This window comes from Pestalotiopsis fici (genome assembly GCF_000516985.1).
Source record: "Pestalotiopsis fici W106-1 unplaced genomic scaffold PFICI_Scf_5, whole genome shotgun sequence".
Lineage (NCBI taxonomy): Eukaryota > Fungi > Ascomycota > Sordariomycetes > Amphisphaeriales > Sporocadaceae > Pestalotiopsis > Pestalotiopsis fici.
This window is the reverse complement of record NW_006917095.1, coordinates 117940-136812: the sequence shown is the minus strand read 5'-3', so window position 1 is coordinate 136812 and position 18873 is coordinate 117940. Positions and strand designations below refer to the sequence as shown.

The 18873-nt window shown below is 47.7% G+C and overlaps 6 protein-coding genes across 6 annotated transcripts; 3 read left to right on the top strand and 3 right to left on the bottom strand.

Moving 5' to 3' along the window:
• Nucleotides 1-484: 484 nt before the first annotated feature.
• Nucleotides 485-3023, bottom strand: PFICI_07362 (uncharacterized protein; the record flags this gene model as incomplete). The annotated part of the gene is made up of 2 exons (XM_007835943.1): nucleotides 485-2921; nucleotides 2989-3023. The coding sequence occupies 2 exons, from the start codon at nucleotides 3021-3023 to the stop codon at nucleotides 485-487; spliced, it is 2472 nt and encodes an 823-aa protein (XP_007834134.1).
• Nucleotides 3024-3862: 839 nt separating this feature from the next.
• On the top strand, nucleotides 3863-4873 carry PFICI_07361 (uncharacterized protein; the record flags this gene model as incomplete). Its single annotated transcript, XM_007835942.1, has 3 exons — nucleotides 3863-4043; nucleotides 4101-4352; nucleotides 4401-4873. 3 exons carry the CDS (start codon nucleotides 3863-3865, stop codon nucleotides 4871-4873), a joined length of 906 nt encoding a protein of 301 aa, XP_007834133.1.
• Nucleotides 4874-6554: 1681 nt separating this feature from the next.
• Nucleotides 6555-7241, top strand: PFICI_07360 (uncharacterized protein; the record flags this gene model as incomplete). The annotated part of the gene is made up of 1 exon (XM_007835941.1): nucleotides 6555-7241. One exon carries the CDS (start codon nucleotides 6555-6557, stop codon nucleotides 7239-7241), a length of 687 nt encoding a protein of 228 aa, XP_007834132.1.
• A 1237-nt stretch (nucleotides 7242-8478) lies between these two features.
• PFICI_07359 (uncharacterized protein) lies at nucleotides 8479-10127 on the bottom strand (the record flags this gene model as incomplete). Its single annotated transcript, XM_007835940.1, has 3 exons — nucleotides 8479-8805; nucleotides 8873-9871; nucleotides 9933-10127. 3 exons carry the CDS (start codon nucleotides 10125-10127, stop codon nucleotides 8479-8481), a joined length of 1521 nt encoding a protein of 506 aa, XP_007834131.1.
• A 1672-nt stretch (nucleotides 10128-11799) lies between these two features.
• Nucleotides 11800-12663, top strand: PFICI_07358 (uncharacterized protein; the record flags this gene model as incomplete). The annotated part of the gene is made up of 1 exon (XM_007835939.1): nucleotides 11800-12663. The coding sequence occupies one exon, from the start codon at nucleotides 11800-11802 to the stop codon at nucleotides 12661-12663; it is 864 nt and encodes a 287-aa protein (XP_007834130.1).
• Nucleotides 12664-14847: 2184 nt separating this feature from the next.
• Nucleotides 14848-17536, bottom strand: PFICI_07357 (uncharacterized protein; the record flags this gene model as incomplete). Its single annotated transcript, XM_007835938.1, has 6 exons — nucleotides 14848-15511; nucleotides 15586-15939; nucleotides 16033-16411; nucleotides 16501-16658; nucleotides 16708-17416; nucleotides 17512-17536. 6 exons carry the CDS (start codon nucleotides 17534-17536, stop codon nucleotides 14848-14850), a joined length of 2289 nt encoding a protein of 762 aa, XP_007834129.1.
• Between the last annotated feature and the right edge of the window lie 1337 nt (nucleotides 17537-18873).

The window sequence follows — 18873 nt, the reverse complement described above, 5'->3', positions numbered from 1 at the left end:
CTGCTGGCATTTTGTTGCTTCAACAGCTGGTCCCAGTTTTGAATTTGTCTATTCGTACGTGATCATTGATTCGGTCGATAGCTTGAGAAATCTGACCTGATTCAACCTCTATTACGACAGTCAATTGCTCAACTCTATTCCCTATATACATTCGCGGCTTCCTTCTTGGGCTTCTTGAAGTCGAGTTCAACACTAATCAAATTAGTCTTGTTTACTTCGTCTCTATAAGTGTAAAGAATTTTCGTAATAACAAACAAGTAACTTAAATCACAATGTGTCTCTGAATTTTGTTTTTGCAGATCTTTATATTAATACTGCTAGGTGTTGCCAATACACTACGAGTCTCGCCTGCAAGGGGGAGGCTTCCTGAATGGGTTCATTGTAATGAGCGAAACGAAATATAGTGAGCGTAACGATTCCTGCAGATGCATGACAAATGGCGGATGGTAAGTACAGGCGATTCCTTCAGCTCGCATTGCATGGATCACAGCTCTACATCGAATTTGTGTGTAAAAGACCCAACTAGTGATCGGGTTGTCCCATTAATCTGGAAAGTCCCTGTAGTACCATTAGGTGCATCCACCACGACGCTCAATGTTCTTCCGCTGAGTTTCCAGCTGACTCTGATTGGCTCGCCACTGACCGTCATGGTCTCACTGCTTGCTTCTTCCAACCCCATATCGAGACCAAGTTGTGGGCTGAATGTCCATCTTTTGTAGCCGAACCCGTCGGCACCCACGGCTGTACGAACACCAGTGACATATTCGGGGAGGACATAGGTAGGGGCGCCGCCCCAAGGGTGTCCCAAGCTGGTGAACAAACCCAAACCTGGATCTCCAGACATTGAGATGTATTCCCAGCTTGCACCGGTGTAAGTTTTGTTGTTCGTAATCATACGCATCCATAGGCTGTCCAGTAAAGACTGAGTAGAACCACTGGCGTTCTGGGAAGCGAAAGCTTCCAAGAGAAACCCGTTGGTATTAGGGGATATCGTCGTATCAGGGTTGCTCGCATTGACAAGTGTACTATCTAGATAGCCGAAGTCGACCTTGAGTCTGTCAAGAGCTGCAATGGAACTTGATGCTTGAGTTGCATTCGCTACACCCCCCAGGATGCAGAAGGCCGTCCCTGCAATCGAGTAGTCGACCGTGTTGGATTCCGAAACGGCATAGACACCGAGGGCTGCATTCCAAAGGCGGTCATTGATGTTACGAGCCATAGTCTCGGCTGCAGTCTGATACGTCTTTGCTGACTGATTGTCGAGCACTGCGTCCGCGACGTTTGCAAGACTCTTGAATGCTTGTACGGTAGCGCAAGAGATAGCAGAGCTCCCGTTCCCAGGTCCTAGAAAGCCGCCAACCAACGTCGGCAGCCCAGTAGCTGTGCTAGTCTGATTGAGTATCCAGCTTGCCAGAAGCTGCCACTGAGGCCATGTAGCATTGGCGAAGTCGACGTCGCCACTGATTCGGACATATTCGCAGAAGCTAAGGAGGCCCAGAATTTGGTAATCTGGTAAAATTATTGCCCACACTGGGTAGCCTTTCAATTGACCTCCGCCGCCGTAGGCATATGCGTCCCGGGCAGTCTGTGGGGAGTATCCGATGGGTGACGCATAAGGGATTAGACCCTCTTTGATCTGCCAGTCAAGAAACCATTGAAGAGTCCCCTTCGCAGCACGAAACTGTCCAGTGCTTGCCCCAAGAACGCGTACCGTATGGTAAAAGTCTCCAAGCCAAACCAGACGATCGCGTTTCGGGCCATCTAGGCAGACAGAAGCAGTGTTGCTTTGCACGCCGTATTCGCTCAATACGGAGTCGTCCGTCAGATCATTTTCGTAGAGGAGCGATCCGTTCGTGGTATCGTGCACTTCAACATCTTTGAACAAGGATGCTTGATCTTGCCAACCGCCAAAGCCAAAGGAGCCCCTTGTAGGAATCGTTTGACCACCAACGTAATAATCATCCAAAGATTTATTGAAGACTTGCTGGCCATTGACTGACACGGCCAAGTAACCAGTCTTTGTCAGAATAGTCTTGACATCATTCCATGTGTCCTCTTCTACTTCAAAAGGTAAGTTGAAGGAGTCGAGATAGTAGGAGGCTAGCGTGGTGATGTTTACAATGGAGAATCCATATCCAAGCACGATCGAGTTCGGTGGAAGAAGGGTACTATTGACGCTGACAAAAGCGGAGTCATTTCGCGTGCTGCCAGTTAAATAGAGTTGTATGCCTTTAGCAGGAGATGCTAAGGGCTGTGCGATCGACCACGCAAAGCCGCCCTTTTGTATATTTGCCTTGAATCGGAGAGTGTAGTTTTCTAGGAAGGCGCCTTGTGAAGTCAGTGCCGGCTTCATCCCTCGCACAAATACACCTTCATGGCTAATTTCCCATAGATCTTTTTGACTACCTTCCTCAAGACAAGAAAGTGCGGCAGCTCTGGCGCCAAGCCGCCAAATCTCGTCCAGGTGCTCATTACTTGACCTAAAGGATCCAGGCGCTTTGCTTCTATCAATGTCGAGTACCGATGGTATAAAACCCACGTCCCGAAAGGTGATACTCTCATCGGTAAGGAGACGTATAGATTGCCATCTTTGCCCGCCTTGCAGTTGGAGCGCCTCGATTCGGCCGGGAAGACTTATTTCCAGCGTCTCCACACGGTATGTGTTGGTTAAACCCGATGCATACACCAGTGGCCCATCAGAGAAATTCTCATACAAGCCAGCGAGTTGTTCAGAATATTTAATTTCGACTTGTACTTTGCCGGTGACACTCTCGACGTCAAGGAATGGGTAGCCTGCTCCTTCGATTCCATAATCGATAGTAGCTACGGGAACAGAGGACGACAGCTCAAATGTACTGAAGTTCAGACTTGCAATACTGGGCTCGCTCGAGAGAGCCAGTCTCACGGATGAGAAGGCGGGCCTGTAAGTGGGCAGGTTGAGTCAGCGCACTGGGCAACGTACTGCGGGGCAAAGACAGTATTATTTACATGGAAGACTGCAGAGCAGCCACGATTGAGAACATCCAGAACGATGGATACATGACTCCTCGAAACAATGGCAAATCCAGCATGTATGTAATGCAGCGAAGAGACGACCGTTGCAGCATCGAAGAACAGTGGACCATCATTAGTACAATCAATTCTATTTTGAATGAAGTACTGTGTAGCATCGAGGAGCAGCTCAGTTGTCCCGGTTCATGGAACTTAAGTGAGGATTAAGTGGACCAAATCAACCGGATCATACTTCCGTTATAATAATGTCCGCTATGTGCTGCCGCTTGAGCTGAATTGATGTCACGCCTTGGTCATGACTGCCTGTCTTTCACTGCTGCATATCGTGGACATCCATGTTGACTAGTCAGCACATGGATCCGTTTCTCTGTGCGTACTGATTAGCTTCTCATTGGACCAGTGAATAGAGCCGCACGGATACGGATCTATTGCTTGTCGACCCCAGCTCGCGCGTGGATCCCCACTTATCTGCGAGATTCTACTGTGCACACTAAGCCAGGGTCTGATACCTGTTCTGAATCGATTTCAGAATCAACCTTCGGCGAGGGCGCTTCGTATTTTAACGAGCTTGAGTGGCTGCATATGGTATGAGGGGGCAATATGGCTAAGCCCCCTTTTCGATTGCAGTTTGCGCGATGTGTTATCTGGGTGGGGCTTGACAAGATCATCATCCGCTCGAATCATACTAGGTTAGTGAGTAGCCGCATTGATTCTCTTTTGTTTGTTGTTCGTGCATCAGTCGCTCTCTATAAAACATACATCCATTTGACTCTTCGACTCAACAGGTCACTTTTGAGGCATTCAGTTCCACATTTTATCCCAATTCTTACTTATTATTGATATCTTTATCATGTCGAATCTGTGCAACCCATATTGGCGGACTGCCACATACAGCTTTTACCGATACGAACCGTCCGTGGCCGCTGCCGTAATCTTCTGCGTGCTGTTCCTTGCTACAACATTAGTACACTTCTGGCAAATGTATCGCACAAAATCATGGTTTTTAGGGGCACTGGTTGCCGGTTGCTTTAGTATGTGGTCATTGATTTCTAGCAAAGATATGAAACTAACGCGTGGGGTTCAAATAGCCGAATTCATTGGATATGCTGCTCGAACCTCATCAGCCAGGCAAGAGCCTGGCTGCTGGAAAATGATGCCCTACATTATACAAAGCGTTTTTATCTTGCTGAGCCCAGCGTTGTTTTCGGCATCGATCTACGTTATATTGGGACGGATTATCCAGTTGACGGGCGGTGATTCTCATGCGATTATTCCTAACCGACGCATTACCAAGACTTTCGTCATTGGAGATCTTATATGTCTATTTATGCAATGTGCAGGTATGTGTGGTTTATTTGTCAGCAAAGTTTGATACTAATATTTTCTAGCTGGTGGCCTTATGGGTGGTTCTCGAGCACTCCCTGTTCTGTACAAGATTGGCAATGGTGTTGTTATCGCCAGTCTGATTCTACAGCTCCTTTGGTTCGCCTTCTTTGTCGTCGTTGCCGCCATGTTCCATCGGTCGATGCGAAGAGCACCGACTATCGATGCACAAAGACCAAATGTTCGTTGGGAGAATTATCTCTACACACTCTACATTGTCAGTTCGTTCGTTATGGTGCGGTCGCTCTTCCGGGCAATCGAATTCATTGAAGGGAGCAATGGTTATCTTCAGAAATCAGAAGCTCTCTTCTATGTCTTTGACTCCCTGCTTATGTTTCTCGCTGTCATATATATGCACTGGAAGCACCCCAGTGAAATCGGCGCTCTACTTCGTGGTGAGGAAGAGCCATGCACGAATGGTCTTAAGCTGATTTTAATGAAGCCTGACACGACTGTATGGAGCAAGTTCAGGATGTAGAAGAACAGGGCACAAGTGCTTGTACACAGACAACAGAAACAAAGCTGCATCCTTTGAGTGGTCTTTTTGTAGCAGCCTTAATAGCCTTTGCGAACCTGTAAAGATACGTAGAATTATTTCATTCACTGGTACACATTTCACATATCTGCCTCGTCACGAATGCAGTGCATTGACTGCCAAACGAACGCACCTCCTTCATTGGCACATATCTGAAAGCCATAGGGGCGCATGGCATCACTAGACTTTGGCCAGGGCGGAAAACATTTCTTCGAAGTGCTCTTGCGACACCGAGGGGCTTCCTTTTCTTTTTCCCTCTTCCGGCACCTCCATTGCGGCAAGTGCGACTCGTATGTTATGCCATCTAACATTGTCCAAGTTACCCTCAGATCCGTGAATATTTCATGTCGCCTTGGCCTTATCGCATATCGCCCAGATGGGCGTCACGAGGTCAATATGGCACACATCCCTGGATCTTGTAATAGCATCAAACTATCATCACCAAGTCTCCTCTGCAACGGTTCTCCTATTTAGATAAAGCGGCCTTTGCAATAGAATATGTGTCGCACCAGACCACTATATTAGGTGAACAAAACGTGAAGCTCCACACTAGGAACTAGTCTAATGGTGGTTATTGGTACAGCGCAACAATATGACATTTCATTACGGAAGAGTCTTGATATACCTTTCTTCTTTTAGCAGTGGATAGTATTGCATTTTTCAGGCAATGCGATCGTGATTGCATTAAGCTCTATAAAAACCCTGAATATTTATGGAAAGGTCTTCTAGGGGTATAGTACCATATCCATAAACATGGGTCGTAGGCATAGCAACGGTTAAGGGACGATGGTGATGAAGGAGGCTCTAATTTGAGCTAGGCACACGTAATGGTGCTGCGGTACGAACACGTACATAATACGACTCCAAAGCCGTAAACCAAATTGAATCCCACCGCCTAACTAGCCTGGCCGCACAAATTCCGACACTAATCGCGTTTTACATTATAAGTGGGTTAGCGGACGCTCAAGGAACCCGTATTAAAGGAGCGCTTTCTCGTACTTTGCCCGATATAATTGGTCCGGAGATGACGAACCATGACTCGCATAAGCGGATGGTTTGGATACGTCGCAAGCAATTTGAGAGCGGCCCTAGGCCCGGCTTAACCCAGTGCTGCGCTTGCCTATAGGGCGTAGCTTCATCGTATTATAGGAAGCGCAATAAAAGACAAAGTGTTAATAAAGGCAGTTAAATGCCAGCATCGTCACTTATTAAAGCAACACGCTGTCTATTTTTTCTCATTTATCCATTTTATCTTAGCTAATAGGAATTTGGCGTTTGCATTTCCAAGCGTTGACTTTTCAATTATCAACTATCAGCTTAAAGATTGCAACCCTATTGAACTATTTAGAATCGACTCTGCCCGCTAACAAAAGCCATGGCCGAACTCAAACCGTTTCGGGGGAATTATTATCTTTGGCATTATGTTCCTTCCCTGGTCGCTGCCATAATTTTCATCATCATCTTCCTGATTTTAACTTTCGCACATGGTTGGCGGCTATACCAGAAGCGCTTGTGGTTTTGCACACCAATAGTGATCGGAGGTCTTAGTAGGTTTTTGTCAATGCAATCAATATCGTCATGCTAATCCCGTCAAGTGGAAGTTATGGGCTACGTTGGAAGGACAATGGCATATAATGCCACGGACAAGTTATTACCATACATCATCCAGAGCATTTTCACCTTGCTGCCTCCTGTCCTCTTTGCCGCAACAATCTACATGATCCTAGGCCGTATTATACGTGCCGCGCACGGCGAGGATTGCAGCCTGGTACGAGTGTCAAGACTCACGAAAATATTCGTATGGGGTGATGTGATATCTTTCCTTGTCCAAGGAAATGGTGCGAGCTTTATGGCGATTGACAAGCTGGCCTCTATGGGTCAATGGATCGTCATTGGCGGATTGGCCTTGCAGATTATCATGTTCGGATATTTCGGTATTACGGCCATCACATTCCAATACCGATACGATCGGCGTAGCTCCAAGTCATCGGGCCATTCGTGGACGGGCTGGAGAGAGTGTCTGTACATGATCTATGGTGTAAGTGCTCTCATCATGGTACGGAGTGTATTCCGTGTCTTGGAATTCGTTCTCGGTACAGATGGATATCCGATGTCCCATGAGTGGACATTGTACGTCTTCGATACCATCCTAATGGCCGGTGTCATGGCGCTACTTCTCATTTACTATCCTGATTCACTACAATTTTTCAGCGAGCTAGAGCCGGTCGACTCACAAGAGGTATTGGGATTGCCTCATGATAGTATGCCGGAGGATATCCCAATTCCACTCAAGAGCGCTCGGCCTTATTAATGCTAGCTAGATAATTTGGATTTAAATTCTTATAATCAAAAGGGCACGGTGCCTTCATGGCTTCCGGAATATAAGGTATCGGATGGCTGTAGCTGTGACGGGACATTCACTCCATACACTTACAGTTCTCAATGGGATCTTCAAACTAGACTAGACAAGCTCCATAGGAGCTCCTGGATGGGTATATAGATACGACCTACCCTCCATTTCATTTGTACAGAATCAGACTACTTTCAATCACTTATTCATGCCCATACACCGCTCCCATCAGGTGATATCGAAACCCCAGATCACAAGCTCCTCTGACTTTCATAGTAGCAAGTTTAAACATTAGGCTAGATTCTATGACTTTAGTTTTTTTTTCTCTTTTTCTTTCAAAAACAAATCTGGTCGTTTAGCAAAGATCATTGCTTTTTCGCTAACGAGGATAATTGGACTTGAATGCAAGGATGATCTCCAGCTCAGAGATGTCATAACTTATTGGTGCGCTGGTTCTGAAAACTCAATGTGCAGCGTATCGTTGCAAAGTTACCCACGGTATGATTTTAGCAGAATCCAAGAATATAGGTACAAAGAACTTCAGCGAACGTTTAAATTTAACGCAATAAAAGTTATAGCCTCGCATCCGCTGCACTGAATGCGTTCAAAGCCACTGTAATAATAACGCTAATTACAAAATCTGTATAAATCAACATTTCTGAATTGTATGGTGCGATGCACGCGAATTCGCGTTGGGCGTTTTTTGTGGTCACCCACTGTTGCTGATCAGAGACAATCTTCATCCTTCGAAAAAATCCAACACGGCTGTTTTTGTATTGGATGATGTGGGACAGGTGAGCTAGCCGGATCAGCACGTGTTGAAATGGGCTGCTCTGGTTCAGCAATACGATTAATACGATGGCGAGCTTGAGCATTTGCATAGTACGGCGCGTATCCACGAAGCGGATCCGGTTCACGTGAGGATCCAAGATTAGTTGTTGGGTTCCTCGGGTGCAGAATTTATCAGTGCATGTATGATCGAGTGGTTGTTACGCTAGACCATACAAGAGATTAACCCCGCCAGCGAGACTTACTGCGCAGGCTTCTTGGTATCTAGTCAAAAGGCACATGGAATGCAATTGAGTTGTGGAAATAACATTAATACATGATTGGAATGAATTTGGTCAAAAATAAAATCTGCCCGGGCTGTACCGCGGTCAGTACAATCCATAGACTCCTAGCTTGTCCAAGGGTTCCCTCAGACGCAGGAAAAGCACTCGGCGATTGTAGAATCTCCACATGACTCATCGTAGACACTTTTTCTGGGATATGGACACAGGATTCTAGTGTTTGTCTTGTTTGAAGAGTCAGTGAAAGTGGTGGGCAGGTGTTCTGGCACTGTTCCGTTCTCGACCCAGGCTCGCAGTGAATCGAACAGAGTGGTAGGCACACCACCAGGTCCACCGAAGCAGTGACCAACTGCAGGTGCTGGAAAGTAGCGGTAGAAATCTTGTACTTCCGCAATGATTTCTGTTACTCGGCGGTAGTAGTGTTCGGTGCCTTTGGTAGGGATTATTCCGTCGGCCTATGGAAAGTTTAAAGTCAGACAAGGTGTGAAATGATAAGAGGCACGGCAACCAAGGACTACTTACGAGGCCGTGGAAACCCATGATCCTTCGTCCCTTCTTGTGGAATGCACGCAAGTCTGGGTCATTCGATCCAATCATGGACGTGAACTGGTTTACCCCCTGATGGAAGGCCGTCTGGAAGTCTTCGGCAGTCATTTTGCTTACGTCGAAACTGGCGTTCTTTTCCACAAAGTATGTTGTCCATTGCTCAGCGAGGGAGTATGGGGTTACTGAACATGTGCCGTTGGTACATGTAGTTGTCACTATCCCGGAGCCTTCTCCATATGTGTGCCCTGTTAGATCTGTTCCTACATTAGGTCCATACCAGAGAAGCTCTCCTTCTGTGCTTGTAGCACCGGTCCAGGAGGCATTTGCAACTTGAGCAGCTATCTCGCTAATGACCATTGTGCTGTTTGTCGACGCGCAGGTGAAAGACTTTCCGACAACCGAGAAAGGATTGAAGATACAATTATTCGATTCTGAGAGAAGGCCGTCGGGAATACCATCCTGAGAATCACATGCAATGATAGCTTCCGTTTGAATGGCATCTAGCTCGCACAAATCAGGCGCTTTTCCAGCCCACCACATCTGGAGGTCTGGCCAAAGCCCGGAGCCAATGAATTCAGGCCAATTGAAAGCTGGCGCCGACGCCGCGATACCATCGAAAGCATCAGGGTACCGTTGCGCAAGCATCATTCCTTGCCGGCCGCCTTGGGAACAACCATTCCAATATGAATATGCAGGACGCTCGCCATAGTAGCTCTGAATCAAATCTTTGGCAAATATTGCCATGTCGTTGAGCGAGACAGAACCTAGGTTCTGCAGTCCGTATAGATTCACATTGCTTGGACTGTTGAGTGCCCACTTCGCGGGCGTCTGGGTCAGGTCGTGGGTGACGCCTGCGTCAGTCGTAACAGTCGCGTACCCTTCCCCGATGGCGCCGGCCATGCCATAGTCAGAAAGGAGGAAACGACCAGACACCCATCCACCACCGCCTTGAGCTTGGAGTCGCCGATTCCAGTTCTGTCGGCAGCCAAGCTTCCACGTTGATGGTGTCGTTCTGGCTGGGATGGGTGTATGTTACAGTCACGTTACAGAAACTGGCGTTCGTGACGGTAATGGGCCCATGGTTGAAGTTGTAGGCTTGTGGAACGTTGCTGGAGTAGCCAGTGACGAGGGCTGCTTGGATGGCAAGCACTTCGGCACCAAATACATTTGGCGTACCAAACGTGGCAGATGTACATTGACCTGCTAGAGACATGTTCGAAGCCGCTGCCATGGTTATTAGGGTAAATTCATTTGAACAAAAAGAAAATGCATACGCCCTACGAACTACACAACACATCCAATGTCCTGCTCGAATATAAATATGAATCACGTTCCTGGTAGACAGGCCACCTTACGACCATGCTGACTCTCTCGGAATCGCCGGCCCCTGGCCCTTATGCCACCATATTTGATGTTACCTCATAGTTCGTGAGGTGCACAGTACGACCCTCAATGGACTATGTAATGGCATACGTGCCCCGCCAAACTAAAGCGAATGAGCACGGTTATACGGGGTATTGAAAGAAAGTGTTGTATTATACTGGTTCGACCAACTAGTAATGATGCTTAAGAACATGCCCCACTATTGTCCACCATGTACCACCTTACAGTATGTGACCTTATGCACAGGGACGGTCCGGTTCGGGACTCAGCAATTTCTTTATACTTTTGGCTGACATAAGCCGCGAGTTTCCTACCAATGAAGCGCTGTTCTTTACGGTCAGGACTTGACTCAGTCGGGCTAAGGTACGATGCACAATGAACTCTTTTCAATTTGCGGCACACCCCTGTAACTTCAGCCGCTAGCCTCCGTATAGAACTTGATAGGGGGTCGCTAGATGCGAGGATTTCTAATTGTACGTATGCAGTAGGGGCCCACAGCATACACCAACTGCTGGCGGGTCGAGCGAAGCGTATTTACAAGCGTTTGATTGGTGAGAATGTACGAATCATAATGTATCCATGCCATTTTAATCAGTAGTTCTACTTCTCATTCGCTCTACATGATTTGCCGGACAATTGGCCAGCTGGCTAGCGACTTAGGCATTTTGGTTAGCACAACCGTAATGCATCGAATAAGGGAATTGCCAACTTCTAAAAGCGCGTACCAGGTTCTAAATTTGCGCGCCAGCGTCTAGGGATAAGAAATGAGCAATAGCTATAGATCCATCCCTAGTCAGAGGGAGTACTAGATAATACCAGTGGAGTTTTTCGACGGTGGGGACATCTCTTCAAGTGTTTGGTGCAGCGGTACCAAGGGTAGGTACCCTTGACATTGCCGTGGTAAGACGATCGTCAAGGCCAAATCCTTGGCACAACGGCTTTCGACACATCCGTCACTCAATACGATGGCGAACTCACGAATCGCACAGCTTCCGACGCGCGCACTAAAATGTTTTTGCTCCTCCTTGGCGTGGAGTTTGTTAACTATCTCAATAGGCAGCTCGAGATGCATAAACAAAAGATATACGCACTAACCCATGTCAATCGGCTCGTGGTCTAAATGCGTATTCATAGCTCTGGCCACAACCTGTATACGGCCATATACGCAGTCTCTGGTCATGTCGTTTAATCAAATACTGACTGGATTCCAATTTCAGATAAATAAAAGACCAATCTCACCATTTTCTCTGCCCATGATGATACAGATCTATTAGTAACTCATTCATCACGTCGTTGAGTATCAAATACCAGTACGTATCTATCAACACACAATTACTCCCAGTAGTCAACTGCAAGGATCGGTCAGAAATTAGCCCTTTCGCACCCATCTCGTCATGCATGTGCCTGGGCTTGGTCTTCCCTCGTCGAGGTCCAGGGAACGCCGTCCCTCCGGCTTTACACTCCCTGGCGAGGCCTATTCTCTAGACCATTTGGAGTTATTTCATCATCTCGATAACAACATGACCGACATACTATCAGCGCATGGCGGGCATGATCACTCTCTGTTCCGTGACCTATTCCAGAATGCACTGATGATGCCGCACCTTATGGATCAACTTCTTGCCATTTCTGCGCTGCACCTGAGTACATTAGCACCACAATTATCCAGGAAAGACATGCGTCTCTGCCAGGCTGCACAACTACGCGATCGTGCTCTTGAGGCTTTTCAGACGGAAATTGCTTCCGAAAACAACGGTCTATACACTTCACTATTCTATACGCTCTCAGGTCTTCACAGCCTGTGCGATACACTTTCATTTCGCGACGAATTTTCCGAAGTCCTGGATCGTTTTGTACTTTTCATCCGGTCGCAGCAAGAATGTCGACGCCAGGTACAGCAATATTCGAACCTCAGAGACTCACCGTTCGCGCCTCTATACCAGACCATCATTGCAGCTGCCGTAGTCGTGGCGCAGGAGTGTGGTGGGCATGACTATGACGAGCTGTTATGTCGTCTAGAGACTACCGGCCTCAATCCAATAAATGTGGAGGTATGCAAGGACGCGATCAAGCGTTTACAGTGGGTGTCTGATATGAGGCGACAGCTACACGGGCACACAGATGGCGCAGTGCATCTTCTCCTAGCTTGGCCGGCGTTAATCTCGGATTCCCTTATCAACCTCATAGACCAACGTCAACCTGAGGCGCTTATTATTCTCACACACTACGCCGCCATGCTTCGTCGTAGTGGTTTCTGGATTTTCACTAGCAGCGGAGCTATACTTGAGCAATTGATCTCTAGGCATCTCGGCTCGTACTGGCAAGATTGGCAAGAGGATATTTCGGCAATTGATCCTGTCTGGCCAGGAAGGGCAACAAGCTGATATAATAGCCGTAATGAAGACATGAATGGCATATCGTCCACATTGTATGAAGTAATATCAAGAAATCATTGGTAATATCAGTCTTGTTGAATTATGCTGCGAGGAAGTTCTAGCCAATCGTCCCAATAAGAACCAAGGTGAATTAGGAGAGGATTTATTATGTGACAACCAGCATTTCCGAAAACCCAGAATTTGCGATTGAAATGTAGCAGAACAGCCCAATGAGCGAGGATGATCAGAGGTATTGGCTGGCGTTGTTTAAGAAGATTAATAAAATCGGCCGAGACTCGGACAGGCCAAGCCAGGGTAATGTGCACAGGATACGGTTCAGAAACTGTATTTCGCACACCGAATGTCCATTGCAGAGCCTGGACAGCTTCTTGGCAGGCCTTATAAGGCCCGGGTCCAAGTCGATCGCTGGAATTTTGAACCAAAGTTAATAGCTTCTCGCATCTATTATTGGTATTCTCGACTCGATGGCGGTATAGCTCGTCACCAGTCTCGATAGCGTTAATAATAAGTCGTAATTCGGAATAGCGCAAAATATGCCAGCTCTGACTAATAATAGCGCTTACTCCTCGATACAACTTTAGAGAATAAATTATCTTTTCGAGCATGCCGCCAAAGTCCACATATGCGGTTGTGGCGTCGAAAAGGGTATGCATACCCAAAAGTGACGAGAAGACGAATAGGGCCATACAGTTCTCATTACGTACGTCATGCTTAACTGCGTTAAAAAGCGCTAAAGCGCTTATTTGCAGCTCTGCGGCTTGTTGTAGGAATTTTGCCTTTTTCGTTGCGTTGGTTTGCTCTGTGCTAAGATGCAGCGCGGAAAAAGCCAGCAACTCATGCATAAGATATGGCGCCAAAACAGCAGCCTCGAATATGGTTTCGGAGTAAATCTTGGCGGCATCGGTACCAATCCACGATAATAGGCTTGACGGCCTTATAATATGCGTTTCAAGATGATGAAGCAGGACGAGATACCGTATATCGAAGAGAGATGGCGGCTGGGGCGCTGGGCCCGGGCGACTAGCGCTACTGTCTGCGACGTGGGTCGCAGGTGTGAACGCCTTATGGGACAGGGAATCTGGGGATGCTGAAAACAAGGAGGACGGAGTCGCGAAGGGCGGTGGTGACGGAGGGCAGGCGGGATGCAAATCGAGGAATGAGCATCGACGGTTTGTGGCATCGCAGCCAGCGCAAGTTGGGCGCTTCTCGTCGCATTTAATATGGCGACGCTTACATTCTTTATCACCCAGGTAAATAAGCATTGTGGGCATATAGCAGATCATAAGTGGACAGATTGCGAACCTCGGCATCCATTCCTCGATTTCCTATCCAATTGCCGCATCCGGGTAGTATTCCTCATGGTCACGGCGGAAAGGAGACGACAAAGATAGATACTGGAGGCTGCGCAAACCGGCGGAGGAAAGCAGGGTTGCTAATGTTGAGAAAACTTGGTACTTGGAGGAGATTGCGACCGTCTTAAAGGAAGTTTGCGCAGCGAGATACTGGGGGGGTTGTGCAGTTCCACGACCAACCATGGTGGATCCAAGCGCGCTGGACCGCCAAGGTCACTAATAACTCCCTCTAAGAATAGCATATCTAGGCTGCGCACAGGCCGTTACCATTACCTTCCAGCCTGAGATATTCTGTGGGCGGAGATCAGAGCACGCCCTGCCGTCCACAGCAGCGTCTTTAAGGATAAGGCAGTCTGCAAAGTGGTAGTTTGTGACTGCAGACCAATGATTTATACTACATATGTCTCCTTTGACGTTCTAGAAATCTACACTCAAGATATTCTACATATTTTCCTCTTGCAGCCAGAGGTCGACGAGCTGCCCCTCAAGAAATCAATTTCCAATATTGGCGACAAAAGAATCTAGAGGTCGTTTCCTGTCTGTTATATCCGGAAGCTAATTACGATCCAGGAATCATCGTTGACTATATCAAAATTTTGAAGCATTGCTTTCACTCCCTCTGCGACCTCGAGCGAAACGTATCCAAGACGTGAGCAGTCAAGCTTTCTCGGTCATTTCGAGCGTTCAACAGATGCTGACCTTCGGCTTGAAGAGCGTCTTTTATTACGTGTCTTCTCTCAGCCCTGGACGCAGTCCGCAAACTCTTGTACATGCCTTGCCCGGTATAAGCTAGCAAGCCAAGTCCAGCTAGGATAAGACGTTAGTTGTAGGCCATGATACAAATCAGTTGCATGAACTTGCCTGATGGTATCTTGGTTCCGATACTCACGAGGCCTTTCCCGAGGCCTTTTGCCACACCGAGGGCCCCCTCTTGACGACCGCCTCGAACTGGTTCAACAAACAAGTCCACAATCCCTTCAGTCAAGCCATAGGCAAAATTCTTGCCAGCAACCTCTGCTCCAGATTTCCAATCACGAACAGGGCCATGGTCGCGAACTTCATGGCCATAGAGCTTGGGGATAGCGCGAAGCCCTTCAGTAGTCGCAAGAGGGACATCGACGAAAACGCCTTTCGTGTGAAGAGTAAGGATATGGCCCAAGCTCGAGGCACAAGCCACAGCTGCTGCCCCAATTGGGGCTCCGCAGCTTCTGGGGCGTGGCAGTTCTGGCCGAGACGCAGCTTGAGTCTTGCCAAGGTCGTTTAATGTCGTTTGCTGGACAGTTCCGGGTGCCACGGCTGTCGTATCTTCCAGCGACCGCTGCTGTTTTCTGGCGAATGCCGCTTTTCTGTATACTCGTACGGGCTTTGCAACGACATCAGTCACTGCCTTTGTCATGTCAACGCCATATCCTATAGCCGCGGATGTTGTTGACGTCACAGGATCCCATCTCCTTGGCTCGATGGTGACGGGTTTTGTTTCGTATCTTTAACTCGTGGATTATTAGTACAATCGGTCTGTTCGCGACCGCGGACTTGACTCTTGTGGAACGTTACTCACAAAGTAACGGATTTGCGCCCAAGTTTGAGGTGTTCTTTTAGAATCTCATATGCAACCTTGCTGAGCTTGAGATCTTGCCGGCGGCCCCGGTAGTTCCAGGCAGCAGGCTGTTCTGGAAGTATGTCGCACTGTAGCTTTTCCACAGGGGGAAGCTGAGCATGGAAAGACTGCACGGCTCTTACGACGCCCAACTCAGCTCGCATTCTGTCAGAAATTTTCTTGGCCGCCGCAAAAGTCTCAGGTCTTAGGCAGAACCTAATTGCATCGGCTAGAATCTCACAGGTTAAAGCTTGATGGGGAATAGGATTCGCGCCGGCGCCAGCAGCAGCTACCATTTCCCCCCAAAATGGTTGACTGTGTTCAAGTCAGCATCTGGCCAAATCGACCGAAAGCCCACCCCTGTTGCATCTTCTCACTCATGCCTTCGCATAGTTTCAATAGACTTACTCTCCAAAGAATGGGACAATGGTAGTAGGCACACCATATCGCAGACCACATGCAGTTGTTCCAGCACCTCCGTGATGTATTACAGCGGCGACGTGTTGGAACAGCCACTCATGGGGACAATCATCGAGGAGCATAATACTCTCACTCTGAACTTCTTGACCATCCACAAACCCAAGCTTGCTCCAGCCCTTAGAAATAAGCGCACGGATGCCAGTCCTTTTGACCGTATCTACAATCATGGCAGTCAATCGACTCGGGTCATCGATCACTATGCTACCGAATCCAATATAGACCGGAGGAGGTCCAGCATCCAAAAAGGCTCGCAGCTGCTTATTTGGTTCAAATATTGGGGCTTCTCGAAAAAAGAACCCACAGACATCTTGAGGAAGAAAATAAGAAATCCAGTTAGAAATTGGACGCAAATCTTCTCGCGCCCCGTTGGGGGGGGGGGGTTAGGGGTTATCGCACCAATGTGACCTGGCCAATCGAATGGCTTTGGTACCAACGACGGTGACCAGCAGTATGTGAATGGTATTTTTTGCGTCTGGACCAGACTAGGACCCTCGGAAAATGGAACAGCTTCCAGGTCGATACTCTCTCTCCATTCGTTAATTACGTCACCTAATCTGCATTTCGGTCAATTCCATAAACCAGCTTGTTCAGAGATCCGCTTACCCCTGCCAAGTCATCCATTCAACGACACCGTACGAGAAATAGTTGGCGGCCTCGGGACTGATATGCGGAGTTTTGATCTTGATATCAGCGAGAGGGTGGGCATAGGCCCGAGTCGGGCTCCAGGGCATGGTGAACATTAAATGTAAGGGTATTGACAAAGCCTCGGCGCAATGAACGTGGGCGAAGCTTGGGGGATTTGCGATTATTGCGTCAGCCACAAATGGTATTCCCGTGTCTGGATCTGGGTGAACACATGATCGCCAACATCCATCGAGCATTGTAGCCACCATCCGACGTTTGTGCTGAATGTCACCGGCTCGAAGGCTCTTCATGCTAGGAATGAGGCCCGGGTTCTTGACCATATATGCCATAAGGTCTGCGGGGTCGCCGCCAATGGGGAAAAACTCAAGAGAGGAATTCCTGATAAAATCGTGAAAAACATCATGCGTGGCTAACCGAACCCGATGACCGTGTCTTTGAAGTTCATTTCCGAGGGCGATAAAGGGTTGAACATCGCCACGGCTTCCAACGACTTGGATGACTATATTCAGCGGCGTCGGAAATCTTGTCGACGTCACATCGTCATAGCTTGGTGGAGGGTCTTCTTCGTGGCCTTCGTTATCACTTGGAGCCGGTTTGGGGTCGGGAAACAATCGTGACAGTCTCCTATAGACTGCTGGCGTCAAATTCACCTCGATACGCCCGTTACCTAGATCTCGTTAGCAAGTCATTGCGCAAAGTTCTAAAACTGCCAGAATTCGGGCGCGACGCTTGAAGGTCCTCGAATCTTGGAACGAAATTTACCTTGGACCTTGGTGGCATCTTCCATCTCGAGTCTTTAATTTAGAACGAAATATAGCGCCGTTGGTTCCAGAATGCTTCCTGATAATTGGATTTGGAAGAAGGATGGGATAAGGTGTCGTGGCAAAGTTTGGCATTTGAAAATCGGTCCAAGTGCATGACTTCATCATGCTCAAGTATTACTTCCGCTCAGGGCAGTGGATGGAAAGGGGGTGATTGCAGCAATTGAAACCAGGGACTTGTGCCAAGAAACATTAGTTGGGATCCTCACTGAACCGCATTGACCGCAGTGTAGAATACGGTTCTCGTGGCACAATAGTACGAGACGTATCTAGTATGTTGAGCTTGTTTTCTCGCGCACACAAAGCATGTTATGCACGGGTTTTAGTCACTGTGATTGGGGTCGGCGAAACACGGGAACACCGAATCAGGATCCCTAACACGGCTGTAGTTAGCGCATGCAAGGATCAATGCATACTTTATAGCTCGTATTTCATTGGCTTTCCGGATCGATACTGTCGTATCAAAACCTTACTAACCCGTTTTTCTGACTTGAGACTAATTTCACCAATTAAGATGTGCGAAATACGGCGGTCTCGCCGTAGCTTAGAGAAATGTGTATTGTGCAACGTGTATACGACCAAAGCCAATTGAGGCGGAACAGAGGCAGTCAGGAGTAGAAAGAATTATGTACGGCCTAACAAGTCAGCACCCAAGTCCGTGGCGCGTTTGAGTTGTTGCGAATCTACAAAGTAGGATATGACAACGGATTACGCTACGGTTAGCTTCAGACGCATTTCACAATGTCCACATTTGAGGCATCATAAGACCATGACAAGAAGTTTATGAATGACAGAGGTTAAGGTTGTTATAGAATTCCTATCTATGTTGTCGGTTTTCCTACAGCTGCTCGATGGACTAAGAGAACCTCTTAACGTATAAAAAGTGGCGTTGCCCAAAGGGGCGGGAACACGGATGACTGAAAGCTCGTCTCATTTTTGGAGACAAAGGGTTGCAAGGATTGTGCGCCAAAAGAGATGGATCACATGCAAGTTCGATACCATCACTTTTGTGTCTGGCTCCCTGGAGGCGATTTCTTAGGGAAAGAGCACCAGACATACCGCTTTCACCGCGATTGACATCAGCCACTGCGACAGGAGGCTATCATCGGCCCTTTCAGTCGCGTTTATCTAGACGTGTTATTTATCTGTTCCGTGCTACGGGACTTAATTTTACTTAGAGTTCCATAAAGTGTCCAAAAAGAAATTAACGCCAAAGAAATAAACATCCCTTATCGGAGCATCGAATCGCATCTTGAATTCTAGGACGCTTCGTCCAGTGACGGAAGTCACCATATCTAACAAG